Here is a 16,108-nt window from a genome sequence, read left to right on the forward strand (position 1 = left end):
GGTGCACCTATTTTTCCTAACTGGGTCAAAGCTAATTCGAGACTATTCACGGGGCTAGTCTTCTTCTTCTGATAACCTGTCAGGAATACAACCAGTAATATCAAATTTGTCTACAAACAGAGGTGCTTCAAAATTAAGCAGATGATGTACAACAGTATGCTCAATACAATTACAAATTGCACTTCTGTATTATATGAATGTATAAGCTCAATGAAGTCTAAATGCCAACTCTCAATTATATGCAACAATAACAATTTATATGTGAGAGTGGTGTGAATATATCTTTGAGTTAAAATACGTATATCAATCACAAACAATAACTTCAAAGATCTCAGGAGCACACTCAAATATCTCTAGAACAAATATCAAGTCTAAAGTATAAGAGATATTTGAAATCAAGCTTGTTTGAAAAGTATTTCACAAAAGCACAAAAACAAGCCTTTGAATACTTACAACAATAATGCAAGATTCACAAGTTTTAGAGAGTATTCCCACTAAAGACTAATGGAATTAAATCACAAGGAAACTCTCAATCTTACTCTCAATAAAATCAATATCAAACAAATACAATGAGAGTGTAAGCTAATATGAACAATCTCAATAATACTCTTATCAAAGGATTTTAGCAAGTAGGATGAGTAAGAGAGGAATTTTTAGCTTATATGAGTATTTGGAAATTTAGAGGATTTTGGTTAATGATGTTTGCTAATCTCTCATTAATCTTTCCGAATGAAGGAGTATACATAGACATACTCAAAATTATAACCGTTGAGGGACATAGGAGTCTTTTTAGAAAAGATTAAAAAAGGTTACAAAAAATTAACCTTGTTAAAAATGTTCAACTCGAGAGTTTTCTATCGACTATATTTTAAGTTTGGTCGACCCAATTGTCAAGTTCGGCCGACCGTGAAAATTTTGAACTGAAGGTTTGGTAATTTTCATTAATTCTTGATAAAATGTTGCCAATGAAGCAAAAAAGCCTCTTTGTGCTGTTCCATCTTGGTTTTGTGAATTTGTATTGAGGTTAGCCATTTTCATTTTTTTTGTTTTAAATTTTCTTGATGCCACCTACAGCTACTTCACTAGCCTAATGCCTCTTTAATTGATTTTTTTCAAGGGAAATAACATTTCAGAAGTAGCTGAATCATAATTTTTCTCAGGGTCAACACCTGCATTGCTGTTTTTGGGAGTTCTAATGTTAATTTCAGAGATGCAGCATATCTCCACCATTGCTACTATGTTCTTCTCATCTATTTTTTCTTTAGCTTCATATTACTAAGATAATATATACTGACTGATGCACATAATTGCTACAATTGAATTAAAATCTGGTTTGGAAAATATAGGAGTCAGCATGCATTATGGGATTCGTGTGGTGTTTCTTTCAAACAGTCCATTTCTAATCTCAGCCAAGTTATTTCTTACTAACCTAGCTTACATCTGTGGTTTAAATACGGTTGGTGCCATTTGAATATGTAGATGTATTGAATGCAAATAGGGGAAAGAAAATAATTAAAAGGGAAAAGATACAGGCGATTGGCTGAAGGACATATCATAAAAGCTCATGTTTTCAAAGAGAATTAATTGATTTCTATTGAAAGATTTGAAATTTCTTAAATTATTATTCTTATTTTTTTGCAAACTTTTATTTTACTTATTGACGTGATTACTTGGATAGTAGGTTGGTCCGAGGTCCAATCAAATCAAAATGAAAATTGAAGAATCGAAAATGTGAAGTATCGCGAAAAATGTTCTAATAGAGTTTGATCCACTTTTTCGTTTTCTTAATAATTGTTTAATGGGAGTGGAAGAGTTTGCTATAAATTCAATTAACATGCAAAAGTTGCCGTTATAATTTTGTATAATTTCTTGAATATTTCAAGTAAAAAAAATTAGAAAATGTCAACGATATAGGGGAAGTGTAGTCGAAATTTTGGTAACTTATACTTTTAAGCGTGAATTGAAGAATTTTTGAACTCCTTCAAAAGTTTTTTATGTTTTTGAATTATATGTATTTATGCATGGATTCTCAAAGATTAAAAAATTACTTAGCATCCAAAACATTGAGGAAACACTACCAAAGTTTTTATGCCTTTATTTCTACCGTTTAAAATTTGTAATTGTACTTTCATATAACTTGTGAAATTTTTTCTCAGATCTTTGCTAGTGTTGTGTGTGTATATATAGATATAATTGACTTTACTTCTTTCCCCCTAATTTCAATTTTAACTAATGGGATGAAAAATAGCTGATAAATATATCTCAATTGACTTAAATTTCTTACATGAGACAGATTTATGAATGCTTCTTCTCTCACCTTTATATTCCAATCTAAAGAAACTTTTTACTACTACTAAAATCACCACGATAATAAATGCAAAATTGTTAAAAGGAAACATTTTGGGGTATGAGGGTATTAGGCAAATTACCAAAGCTGAGAAAAAAAAAAAAGAAAAGAAAAGAAGAAGGATGTGGTGTATTTTGGGAAATAGGGACTATATCTATTTTAATGTTTGCACAAAATCCCCAAAAAAATATAAATGCATAGTACATTACACCCAAAAATAGATTCACAGTAAATAAGAACCAAGCAAATTCCATTTTCCATCACCATGTCAAGTTTGCTTTTAATGGAAAAAAGTGAATTTTATAAGCTATTAAAAAAAGAGACTTACAAGAGGCATTTACTATAATTCGTTATAGTTCCCCCTATCAAATGACAACGGATACCATTATTCCAACGGTTAGGCCTTTCTTTGATATCAATTTTCTATTCCTAATTGTTGTGGTACGGAAAATAAAATACCGATAAAGGATGGACAAGAAATGAAAATATCCCTGCCATATTCATGATACAAGAAGGGGAAAAGTTTCCTAGCAAGTCTCTTAAGATTTGGAATCAACATAAACTGTCATATTAACACACAGAAATATAATTTTGTGTAGATCCCTACAATAAAAGTGTTATAATTTTGTGTAGATCCCTACAATAAAAGCGCAACATTACTTTAGTGTATCCAAATATTAATATACTATTTTTCAATTCGTAGGTTACAAATTTTATGAGTAACCATCTTGTCAGTCTTTATTGTGTTAAAAAAGTAAGTAGTTATGCATCACATTAGGTTCATAGTTGAACAGCTTTGGGTTAATTCGGGATAACAAAATTGATTTTCATCCAATCGAAACACCATCTCATTTGAATTTTGTTTAATTTTGCACAATTCTAAGTTCAAGACTGGTTACAAATTCTTATTTGTATTTGCTATTTCTAAGAGAATTGAACGGCCTTTTGTGGCACATCGGTGACATTACATGTATAGATTATTGAGGACAAAAGAAAATTTACGCTGTTGATACCGTCATTGAATAAAGATCAAATGGCTATAGGTCAGAGCAAAATTGTAGAGATACCAGATATACTCAAATTTCCAAGTTCATGCTTGGAAAGAAAAAAACGGATGGGTGGGGGAAAACAACAGTATCAATAATCTCAGCATAGCTTGGACTCGGGTGTTTTGATCAACATAAAAGAATGTTGCTAATCAAACCTCATTTGCAAGAATCCAAAGAGAGACGGACAGAGAGAGTAGGCCCATGAAAATGCCATCGCTGCAATGAAAATGAAAATGCAAAATGACATAAAATGACAATAAGGCAAATAATATCTTCACTCATATAAGTATCATACTATCATGCAACTGGGCTAATGCATTGGGCTCGGTCAGAATTCCATTTGTATAAGCATGATAGTATGGGAGGATTTGGGCTTCAGAAGTGCAATTCAGGCAGCAGGCTTCGTGACATGAACATCAAGTTAAACATTATATTGCATCAAGAACATTAAGATTTAACGACGTTTCAACAGTGTACACTTAAAAACACGACGACTACGTCTCCCTTGGAGCTGGTAGCCTAAGGGTTTCCTCAGAAGCTTGGTTATTCCACCCAAAAACCCTATCTTCGTTCAGCAAAGATTGTAAGTCGCTTCCGTTTGCTAAGCTGTTAAACTCGACTGCTTTAGATGGCATTGTTGGGTAACGCCTTTGACAAAATGTCATCAATCTCTTCACTGATTGCAGATACTTGCGAGTTGTCTCATCATTCATAATGTGGGCCACACTATTGGTGTAGATTTTCTCACGGGCCGAACGTTCGTGAATACCAACCATGGTAACACCAATAGGCCAAGGTGCATTTCCAATGGCCAGCTTGATGTACTGATCCATTGCAGCTAGGTAGTTTCGCTCCATGCAGCAATCAACCACCACAAGTAAAGCTTGCCGGATATCATCTTGAAGAACCTACAAAATATAACGTATCATAACATTTAACTTGCTTGGTAAATATACCAAGGTTTTGTATTTGTATTGAATTTGTGTTTTAACTTGTCTCTCGGACTAAGAAACAAGGTGTAACATGAAATTATCAACTTGTATAAGCAAATGCAACCCATTATTTTGTTTAATTTATACAAACAAAATTACTTGATGAAGACGGTGATGATAATCTCAGACTCTCAATGATATTGATGACAAATTGTGTTATGAGTGGGAGCTAACTTGCTAGTCTGGATTTTGTTTGTTTTTTAAAACATCCTTTTAATTTTAGTTTTCATGTTTTTTGTTGTTTTTTCACTTATTTGTGTTAAAAAAATTTATGTTCCTCTTTTATTAGGCATGGGCTCTTTTCATTATAAGTTGGTTTGATGGAGTAGTTATGAATGCAACATTTTTTCCTGGCTAACCGAGGGTTGCAGAAAAGGAAAGGTATCCTTTAATTTCAGGCTGTGCACCTCCTGCCCCTTCAAAAACCCTTCCAGTACTCTCCCCCAAAATGCACCAGAACAGGCAAAGGGTTCAGATTCCAAATTGTTTTCATCGATATGCTGCTGCTTCTCACTGTCCAGCACTGAAGCAGAAGATTGAACAGCAGCTGACCAGCCAAATCAAACACCAAATCTGCCAGGTCTTGTACAATGAAGTAAAATGTGGTTAGCACCTTGATCATTATGTTATATGAGGGCTCAATGTTGGACAAAATTCATAGTTTTTGCACATTCTTGGTTTCACTGAAATTTATGAGAACATTACACATGCATTTTTATGCATTTTTTAATATTTTATAAGGTTGATAGAATCTGTGATCCTCAACCCGACCCTGCCAACCACTCCAGCGATCCTCTGTAGAATCCCAATTTTAACAAGTCCATTTATATCTTTTTGTAAGTGAAGTGTTAATTCAAATCAATCATATATATTCAAATACTTGTTGACAATAAAAAAATTTTTTTTTTATCAGAATATGCAGTGTGTTTAGCCTTTCCTACAAAGTAAATACTCTCAGAAATCATGATTGGTGCCTCAATTGCATAGTCCTTCATGGTTGCCTAAAGTTAAAGGAAATACCCAAGCAGACAATTATAAGGACTCTCATGATTCTGGAAGTATCTTCCAGACACATAAAAGGTATCTTGGGAAGTAAGGACAACAAAATCAAGGCAAGTCGCAATCAAGTGGTGACAGGACTAAATTGCATTTACACTAATGTCTCAATTAAAGCTTTTTTTTTTAATGATACTGATAACCAAGGAGCTTATATCTTATTCCATTTAGAACCATCAAGCTTTTGAAGGAAGCATCTATCTGCCTACCATTGGCAATGGGAGGAGAGAACCAACTAGACCACAACACCATAATAGTTGTTGCTTCAACCATGTCGCAAGGATTTTAAGCCAGGTGTAACTTCAATATTGATAGTGGAGTTTGATTGGTGGTTATCTCTAACAGCTTATATACCACCATCGTTTAGGCATGTGGGAGTGAAACTGTCAAAATAGGAAAGTTTTTTATCCCCCCAAGAAAAAAAAATAAAAAATAGGGAATACAAATCTGGTTATTTCCCCTAAGTTTTAAATATGGATGTACTTGTAAATCCAAGGACATTTGTCTCTCCTTATGCCAAGGATCAGCAGAAGTTATTGTTTGCAAAAGCCATAGACCACAGTTACCTAGAATTTAGACCATTTTGATTAGTGCAAGAGGATTGAGATAGCCGTATGGAGGATACTCATCTATACTATTTACAAAAATACAAAGTCTCCCCTAAGTTTTAAATATTGATGTACTTATAAATCCAAGGATATTTGTCTCTCCTTATGCCAATGATCAGCAGAATTTATTGTTCCCAGGAGCCATAGACCACAGATACCTAGAATTTAGACCATTTGGTTTATGCAAGAGGAATGAGATCCCCATATGGCAGATACTTATCTATACTACTTACAAAAATACAAAATCCATGTGTTCTCGCTCTTTGTCAAAATGTTGCCACTGGTCCAATGTTTTTGAAATCCCAGCTTTCTCACCATCTCTCCCTTCAAGGCTTCAATTGAATTCAACCTTCAAAAAATTCTATTCTTAAATGTTGCATCCTTCTGGATGGGTGGTGTTGGGGTGTTATTTAACCAATCAAGCCACTAGTAGGTCTGTGTCACTCCATTGTATTAGAGAGACAGAGATCAACAGAAGTGGGGTTTATTCTGAAGGCTAAGGGTGAGACAGCTAGGGCACAAAGCTACTAGAAAATTGATCCACAACAAAGTGCTTGAAGAAGTGGAGCAGTTAGATGTGAAGAAGGCCACGGTTGTCACCCACTGCAGCTCCATCCCCTTCATCATCAATATCAACATGAACTTGGACCCTAAATCCCACCTTTTACAGCTCTTCCAGCACATTTGATTCAATGGCTTCCACACAAGAGTCGCTCATGCTGCTCTTCAGGAAGGTCTAACGTGCGGGTTGTTCCCTAAATGTAGAATCTACAAGAGTTTGATCAAATGATTCTTGTTTTCTTTTCTGTCAATATCATAATCCTATATCTACGAGAGTTTGATCAGATGATACTTGTGTGTGTCTATTGCTATTTCATGCCCTCATCTTAGATTGGAGAGATTTTTCCAGGCTCCTTCTGCTCAAATTACTTATGCCACAGGAGATGGGATGATTCCCCAGGTAAAAATATATAATCTTCATTGTGTCCCTTTCCCTTTCTCTTGCAATTCCCCTTATATCCTATCAGTCTTTTTTGGAGATCAGATCATTGTGGACAGATTATAATGATTCTAGCCTCTTGGGTTGTTCACCGTGTAAAAGCCTAAACCTAATATTCTTTTAGATAATAAAACAAGTCTATTAAAAAAAAAACATAATTACAATGAAATGAGGATAAGAAATCCCCCAAGAAAAAGCACAAAAGAAATAAATTACATCAAAGCTGCCTTCCGATCCCTTTGAATATCAGACAACAAAAGACCCCCAAAAACCCCAAAAGAATGAACCCAAAAAGAAGCAAGAAAAATAACTCTCTTCAAAAGCAAACCTGGCGAAGTCTTTTGAAAAAACTCTAGCATTCCTTTTCAGCCAAAGCGAACACAAGATTATAAAAGCAGCAGAGTCCCAAAATACCCTCTCTCTCTCTCTCTCTCTCTGAAACCCCAAAACTTCACCTTCAAAAAATCCTGAATTGTAGCTGGAGTCACCCAAACCTCATCAAAGTATGAAAACAAATTGTTACACTTACACATGCATCTTGCTGCCTTACAATGAATGAACAAATGACTAATAGTCTCGTTAGACTCATTGCACAGCATACAAATGTCTGGACGAAGGGCTTTGCAAGACCTCCTTGAATTAAAGTCCAAAAGAAGGCCTGATTTGAAAGGAATCCTTGCTTTCAAAGCAGCAACGTGTAAGAGGAAAGAGCTAGGATGTGGATTTTATGAGTAACTAAACCTAACATCTCCGCCGAAGAAGTGATGGCTGGCGACAGGCCTGAAGATTGGGTTTGTTCATTTGGTAGAAACCACAAATGCGTGCATGGTGCTGGAGATGGGAATGAATGCTAGACTGGTTTATCTGGCACTGGAGCAAAGTTGCCGACAATTTGGAGACAAGGGGTGGCTGTTCTGGAAAGAGGATGGGAATGTTGGAGTGAGACAAGCCTGGCTGCAACCATGTCCAGTTTGGAGGATGCAGCTGTTTGGAAAACTGAGTGCCAGTGAGATGGTTGATAAGTAGTTTGGGGCTTCTCAGATGAGTTGTACTCTCTTGGAATTATGATTAACAGTAAGAAATTTTTGGGAAATGGATCTTCGAAGGAGGGTATAGGGCACAGTGGATGGAGGAGGGGGTGGATTTCTTTTATTGGTCATCTTGACGGCAACAGGGAACATTGAAGGGGATCCCAAATCAAACTTAATTTGAGGAAGAGAAGATGGGATGAGGATGCAAGCTAAAGTACTCCAAATTCTTCACTGCTTTGAAGGAAGAAGTCATACAATCATAGAAAAGACAACTCTGGAAGTGAAAAATGAAGAGGAAGAGGGTGTCAGTTGCAGACCACTTCTGGACAAACCAGAGAACAGGGATCCAGGGGGAGGGGGAATTTTTTGTAATTTTCTTTGGGAAGGAAATATTAATTATATTTACATGGTTTAGCATATGAGTTGTCACTGTTTTAATGGGTTAGTCTACAGATGACGCAAACTGGGCAACCCAAAAATTTCTCATGTGGCTTACCAGCTGTAATATTTGGAGAAAATTAGTAAACCAAAATGCTAATACAAAAAAAAAAAAAAAAAAAAAAAGAAAAAAGAAAAAAGAAAAACCTAAGTCTTACATCTCATGAGCTTTTTTAAAATCCAATTTGAGCAATACATCCTCCTACCTCTTCTTTTCACATCCTCAGCCACCTCATTTTAGCTACCAATATTGCATCTCTGTCTATCTTTAATGAAGGCAGATTGAGCCAACTTCACCATATTCCCCAAAAGCTATCTAAGCCTCTTAAGCAAGACCCTAGTACTACAGTGGTTTTTTTTTTTTCATTAATGTGGAAAATTATTTACAATTTTACATCAGTTATAATGGGAGTAGGGGTGAGCAAAATTCGGTGAAAACCGAATTAACCGAATTAACCGGCCGAAATTGGTCGGTTCGGTTCGGGTAAAAATCCCGGTTCGGTCGGTTCGGTTATAATTCCACAAAATTTCGGTTAATCGGTTTCGGTTCGGTTAAGGGTAAAAAAATTTCGGTTAACCGAATTAACCGAATTACTAATTAATTAGATTTTAAATATAATTTATGAATATAAATTTTGCTTATGCAAGTGCATGAAGGAGTTTAATTAACATATTTCGATTCTTTGTTTTACGGTAAAATATTATTTTCATTAATAAAATTAATAAAAAAGGTATTTAATTAAGTTAGATTTGGTTTTAAAAAAAATTTATAATTGTATTATATTTCTAACAATTAATTTTAAATGATTTCGGTTAAAATCGGTTAACCGAATTACCCGAATGGGCAATTCGGTCGGGGTCGGTTCGGTTTCCATCGACAATTCGGTCGGTTCGGTTAATGGTTTTATTTAACCGAATTTTTCGGTTAATTCGGTTAATTACCCGAATTTAACCGAACCGACCGTTTGCTCACCCCTAAATGGGAGTGCACAAGATGATCACATAGAGCTGTGCAGCAAACAATGGCTTCACCAGACAGTCATTAGAAATCAAAAAGGGCAGCCCGGTGCACAAACCTCCCGTGTACGCGGAGTCTAGGGAAGGAGCGGACCATAATGGGTCTATAGCACGCAGCCTTACCTTACATTTTTACAAGAGACTGTTTCCACGCTTTGAACCCATGACCTCTAGGTCACACGGCAACAACCTTACCGTTGCGCCTAAGCTCCCCTTCAGTAATTATAAATCAATAAATAAAAATTCAAACAGAACGCTGTTCCAACAAAATGTTGTGATATACATGCATTTTCAACAAATTTTATTTAGTTTAATAGTATAACTGGAAAAAAAAAATTGCATACTTTATTCCACTGTGAATTTGCAATTAAGATCAACAAAATAATGTAACAATCTTTGTTATTTTTTGTTTCCACATCTACATTTTCTCTTATGTTTAATCACTATTTTCTGCCCTCAGTAACAATTGGATAGGGAATTTCAGGGAGAAGTATTGAAGGAATTTTCCCCAACTGCAGAACGTTTCTATTGCTATCAGTGCCAAACATAAGGCAGCCCTAAACAAAATATTGTGATGTAAATACATTTTCAATAAATTTTATTAAGTAAATAGTATAACTAGGCGAAAGAACTTGCATGTTCTCTACCCTTTAAAATTTGCAATAAAGACCAACAAATCATCCACTTTGGTGGGATATTATTGTTTCTAACTCTTAAGTATGGGCTTGAGCACAGTGGTCAAAGACGCAAGGCACATTGAGGCGCAAAGAACACCTGAAGCCTAAGCACGAATGGAGGCGAGGCGCACATTCATTAAACTTGTCTGTAAAGTACCCTAGATAATAGATTCTTGATTGTAAACACATTAGTACTAATATTTGAATTTTAAAATATCAAAATACTCAATTCTAGGACATTAAAATGAATACTATAACACAAATTTTCAATAATATGCGATGTTCATGCCATAAGTTCCACAAAATAAAAGCAGCAATAAGAAGGGAAATTTAAAATTTTTTTTAAAAAAAGCAAAAGCAGCAGCAGTGCAGCTCCAACTGAAATGCCAGTAATTCCAGTTCGCAGAAGCAGAAATGCAGAGATAAAGAAATGCTTCCAGGTAAAAAAAAAACAGCTTATTTTCCAAAAAAAAAAAAAAAACTGCAAAAAAATGGGGAGAAAAAACATTAATGAGGTGGCACAGAGCAGCAGAGCAGTTCAGAAGAAGAAGAAGAAAAAAACTGAGCAGCAGCAGAGCAGAAATTTCAGGAAAAGAAACAGAAATTTCCAAAAAAAAAGGGGGGGGGGGGGGTTCACAGCTTTGACTGAGAGCAGCACAGTAGGACAGAAGAAAAAGAAGACAAGAAGAAAGAAGCCTGAGTGCAGCTGAGTATAGATGTCAGGAAAAAAAGTAGCAGCCAGTCCATAAAAATAGCAAAAAATAAAGGAAAAATAAAGAAAACACAGATGGTTGAGATTAAAAGAGAAGGAAAAAACAAAGTATAATGCGAACATGTGTGTAGCGCCTCACTGTGCCTCTTAAAGGTCGCCTCCTCAACTCTGGTGAAGTGCAAGCCTCATCCCTCAGCGCGCCTCACGTCTTTGACTACTATGCTTAAGCATAATGGTTGGACAACAAACAATAATATGGGACCCTGTGGAGTGAGAGTTTGGAAATTCATCAGGAAAGGATGGGATGAATTTCTCAAATTTGTGACATCTCAAGTGGGAAATGGGGCCATTGTTTACTTCTGGCATGATTTGTAGCGTGAGAACAGTAATCTTAGAGCAGTATTTCCTTCCATCTACAAATTGGCTTGTTAAATGCCCTTATTAGTCATCATCTCCAAATCACTGACCAGGGAATTTTCTAGAATATTCCTACTACTAAGAATGTGGCAGATTGGGAACTTCATGCGCTGTCAGATTTATACAGAAATCTCTATAATTTCCATTGCTAGAACATTCCCAATGAAACAAAATGGGTTTTGAACAAAAATGGTGTTTTCACTATTAAATCTTTCTACGAGAAGCTATCCTTGATGGGAACATATTGCAACAACTCCCCTTTGATTCATATTTGGAGGACAGCAGCTGCTTCAAAGGTTGCCTTTTTTGTTTGGGAGTCTACACATAAAAATATTTTAACCCTTGATAATCTGCAGAAAAGAGGACTTACAGTCACAAAATAGGTGGTTCTCTTTGTATGGCTAATGCAGAATCAGTCAACCACATTCTTCTCCACTGCCCCTGGACAAGGAACGTGTGGAGTATGGTTCTAATGTTCTATGCTTATTTGGACAGCAGTGGTTACAGCAAATTCAGTTGGAGAGGAGATTTGGGCTTGGAAAGGCATCAAAGACACCAAGGAGAAGTGAAAGGCTTTGAACCTCATCCCTCTTGCCATCTTTTGGTGTGCTTGGAGAGAAAGAAATAAGAGAGCCTTCAAAGATACAACTACTCCACTTCAAATTTGCAAAGGGCAATGGATTGTTGTTGCTTCCAACTGGCTTAGTGGGCAAATTTTTAATGATCATAATGTAATCTTTGATGTTTGCGTCACTCTACAAACTGATTGATGTTTTGTGCCACGGGATGGCATCCCCTTGATGCCTTGCTAATATAAATTTCTCTATACTAATAAAAAGAATTTTTTTTTTTTTAATCATTGTATAGGAGCTGTTTGAGAATCAATGTCCAAAAGAATTGAAATTGCCTATAGTTTTAGGGAGGCGATTTAGACTGAAGAGAAGAGTTTCAAGCAGATTTCCAGCCAATCAAATTGTGCAAATTATTCTTGCAGGTTATCTAAACGAGACCAACTCAAAAAATTGAAATAACCCTTAGTGTGCTTCAAGTGGATCATACCAACAACTAGAATCACATACAACAAACAATCTAGTGAGAACAATCACACAATGTTTTAAATCTCTCTTTGGAATGTGGAACATTGGGAGTATACTTATATAGATATATTGACAAAAGATGTGCAATGGCATATGTTTTGGAGAGGAAGTTAAAGTTGTTCTAAATCTAGAAGAAATTTTATTTTGTGTAATGGACTAATAATTACTGAAAATAATAATTCTTAAAATCATACCAAAATAATTACTGAAAATAATTTATAATGCAGTAATTACCCATATTAACAGATAAAAATACTTTATGTTAAAAAATATTGAAACTTTGGATTGCTAGTTTTAGCATTCTAGAACTAAAAAAGTACCATGTTTTTCAAAATGCTCATATGAATCCGTGGTTCTCTAGAATAGTCGCATCTATTGGTAACAATGAGACAGTCATATGGGACAACAACTTAAATTTGCACCATCTCTTTAGTGATATCACCCTCATGGTTGTTTAAAAACATGATCTAGAACATTGGATCGTATGATCCTACTTTACTAGAATGATCCTTATCCCAACTGAAATCACAAATTGGTAGTATAGCAGTAGGATCAGTAGTGTCGGTGGGATTGGCAGGATCATAGTAGGATTGTAGGATCCTACATTCTTCATATTTTTAAAACCTCTACTAAAATACTTTTCATATAGGCTTGGTTTTCGTCCTGTATAACTTATACTGTTCATTGGTTTTCATATAGGCTTGGTTTTCGTCCTGTATAACTTATACTGTTCATTGGTGATAATTAAGTGGTGCAAACTTTAACTATTAAGAATGAAGATAGATAAATAATACATAGATACATTTAGCAATAGTGATGATTTTAATGACGGCCTTGATCATTGATGATAGCCTTAGTCATACCAATAAGACAAACTGTGGCTTGGAAGCTGACATTTAAGATGGAAGCTAGCTTGATAGTTTAGATTTTGTTTTGTTAAGATTTTTTTGAAGAGGAAAAATGTGTATTCATGTTGTATGGCTGTTTCTCGACTGATTTGTGCTCGAAATTATGTTCCTGTTTTTTTTAAGTAATCATTTCATGCTCATTATAAGACAGTTTGATTAAGTTAGCAATGCAACAATTTGAACACTTCATCTTTCTTCTTTTTGTAATATGAGGACTCCCTATCATAGATGCTTGTAATTTTTTCAGTCTTCAACACTAACCAGCCGATTTGATAGGTTTATATGGTAGAAATTTATTAGAAAACAATACACAAATGCATTTTTCATTTTTTTTTTTATGTATCTAGTACAATCTCACAATTCTTGATTCCATTCTACAATCTGAACCTGCAAACCATCCTAACAATCCTACGTAGGGTCCCGATTTTAATAACATTGATCACCTTAGACTACCTTCAGCAGGAGAAGAACACCTTGACCAGTTTTTACCAAAAAATTTTCAGAAAAAAAAAAAAGAGCAACTAATATGCATTCTGCTCATATCTGGACTAACCAAAAATGCATTATAATAAATAAATAAATATGTGTGCCTGTGTGTTTTTACGTTTGGATAAACTTCAAAGGATCCAGTTATCTACAACATGAAGTAACTAAAAGCTACATAAGCAAACAAGCAATTCATAACAACAAAACAATTTACTTTCACTTAAAATACCCGTGCTTGAACACTAAAACCAAGTCATAAACGATTGCCAAACAAATTTTCTCAGCTAAACTAGAAATAATAGAACCAAAACACTGACCTTTTTCCTGCAGAACTTGAATAGTGGAGTCAAGTACCGCGCACACTGCTTAAACGTCGCAACTATGGACTTCCCCTTCGCAGTCCTCTTCTCTGCGTCGGGCATCTCATCCAGCTCCTGCTTCCACTCATTCAACAACCTCTTAAAAAATACGAGGATTTTATCTTCTTCGCACAGTTCCTCAAAATTCGCCTTCATCCGCTTCAAATCTTTATCAGCATCGACCCCTGAAGACCCCCCGTCTCCACTCAAATCCTCATCCCCGCCGCCATCCCGCTCACCATCCTTAACCCCATCCCCCTCTCTCTTTCTCTTGCGGTCACTCAGGATTCCCGTCTTCTGCCGCTTCCGTAGCTCAGCAATGTCCCGGAGAAAGTCATTGGTCTGTCCCTCAGTCATATCGCTATCGACCTCAAAAGTTCCCGCTTTCAGCACATACTTCAAGCGATCAAGCCGTGCGGCGTCGTCCTCGCCAAAAAGCGTAACTGGCTGTTTGAGGAACCGAAGGCGGCGGATAACTTCCTGCTTGGGAAGGTTGAGGTCGTCGATGTTGTGCTCTAGGGTTAAGGTTCTGGAGAGGGACGGGGCGGCGGAGTCTGACTTGGAGGAGTTCGATGCGGCGGAAGGAAGGGCGGAGGAGGATGATGAGGAGGAGGGGTTGGCGGCGGATGATTGGTGCAATTGAGCGTGACGGAGAGCTTTTGATTCAAGCTCGCGTTTTTCTTCTTCGCGAAGCTTTTGGATCTTCTTCTGCTCGATTTCGGAGCGCTTGAAGAACTTCCTGCCGCCGACTTCCTCTGTGAGGCTTTTACGCTTATTGAGAAGCTCTTGTTTCAGGAGATCCATAGAGGGTTTCTCTGGTTATACTCGAGCTTTGTTCGTTCTATCTCCGAATGGTCGACGGGAAAACGGAAAAGAGAAACGCTGTGATTCAAATAAAGAATTATCTTGTCAGAGGAACGAAATTTGGAAATAAAAATAAAAATAAAAAAACAGAAAAAGTAACTAAATATTATAAACTAGTAACCTCTTTGTTAATATTTATAAAATTAATATAAATTAACATTTTAATTAAAAAATACTTATCTTTATCTTTAAACCAAATGATATTATAAAAATATAATTAAAATAATAAAATTACAAATAATATACATTAAAAAATTAATAAAATAAAATAAAATATATTATAATTATTTTACTTAATTATTCTACTTTAAAATTTTATTGTATAGTAAAAAACTTTTTAGATATCGCAATTAACAAAATAGTAAAAGTCTTTTTTAACTAGCTTTATTATTATTTTTGAAATTTATATATATTTTAAATTTAATTATATTTAAGTTCATATCATCATGTAATTTTGATTTTAATTTAAAAGTATATAAAATAAATAATTTAATCCAAAAAAATTATTTATGGATATTAACATTTTTAACAATAGGTTGTCAAACCAATTGAAAATTATAAATATTGATTTTTAGTTTTTTTAGCAAACAATTGAAAATCGGCAATAGAAACATAAAATTAACAACATAACACAAATATATTTTTATATGTTTCTTCATTGTAGAAAAACAAAAATAGAAAATTATTGAATTTTTTAGTCTAGTTTCTATTTTGATGCTAACAAAGCACTAGTTTCTCATGTGTGTGCCTAGTGCTTGTACATGCTCATATTCCACCTCACATATAAGAAAATGGGGAATGGAAGCTAGAAGGGACTTAAAGATCACCTTATTTTGGCGTATTCCATTGAAAACAGAAGAACAAAGAAGAAAGAAAACATATATTATTTCATTTGTAATTACATTTAGAATTTTAATCTGTAATAATGTACATCATGCATAGTGTGGGTAAATGCTCAAACAGAGACCATAGATTGACCTTAGTGTTGACTTTTTGAGTCTGATCTTTGTTTTGATGCTGATAAACCACTAGTGTCTTATGTGTATATTT

General features: G+C 35.2%; 1 protein-coding gene across 1 annotated transcript; it reads right to left on the bottom strand.

Moving 5' to 3' along the window:
* Window positions 1-3,647: 3,647 nt before the first annotated feature.
* Window positions 3,648-15,162, bottom strand: LOC131155533 (uncharacterized). Its single transcript, XM_058108750.1, has 2 exons — window positions 14,153-15,162; window positions 3,648-4,304 (listed from the first exon to the last, which is right to left on the bottom strand). The coding sequence occupies exons 1-2, from the start codon at window positions 14,996-14,998 to the stop codon at window positions 3,891-3,893; spliced, it is 1,260 nt and encodes a 419-aa protein (XP_057964733.1). The 5' UTR covers window positions 14,999-15,162; the 3' UTR covers window positions 3,648-3,890.
* Window positions 15,163-16,108: the final 946 nt, after the last annotated feature.

The sequence above is a fragment of the Malania oleifera genome, chromosome 5 (assembly GCF_029873635.1).
Source record: "Malania oleifera isolate guangnan ecotype guangnan chromosome 5, ASM2987363v1, whole genome shotgun sequence".
NCBI classification, from domain to species: Eukaryota; Viridiplantae; Streptophyta; class Magnoliopsida; order Santalales; family Ximeniaceae; genus Malania; species Malania oleifera.

Bases quoted from the DNA above. Each gene is read 5' to 3' on its own strand.
- LOC131155533 (XM_058108750.1), bottom strand. From the start codon at position 14,998: ATGGATCTCCTGAAACAAGAGCTTCTCAATAAGCGTAAAAGCCTCACA. The intron at 4,305-14,152 runs GTCAGTGTTTTG...TATATTTTGTAG, and splicing joins TCAAGTTCTGCAGGAAAAAG to GTTCTTCAAGATGATATCCG.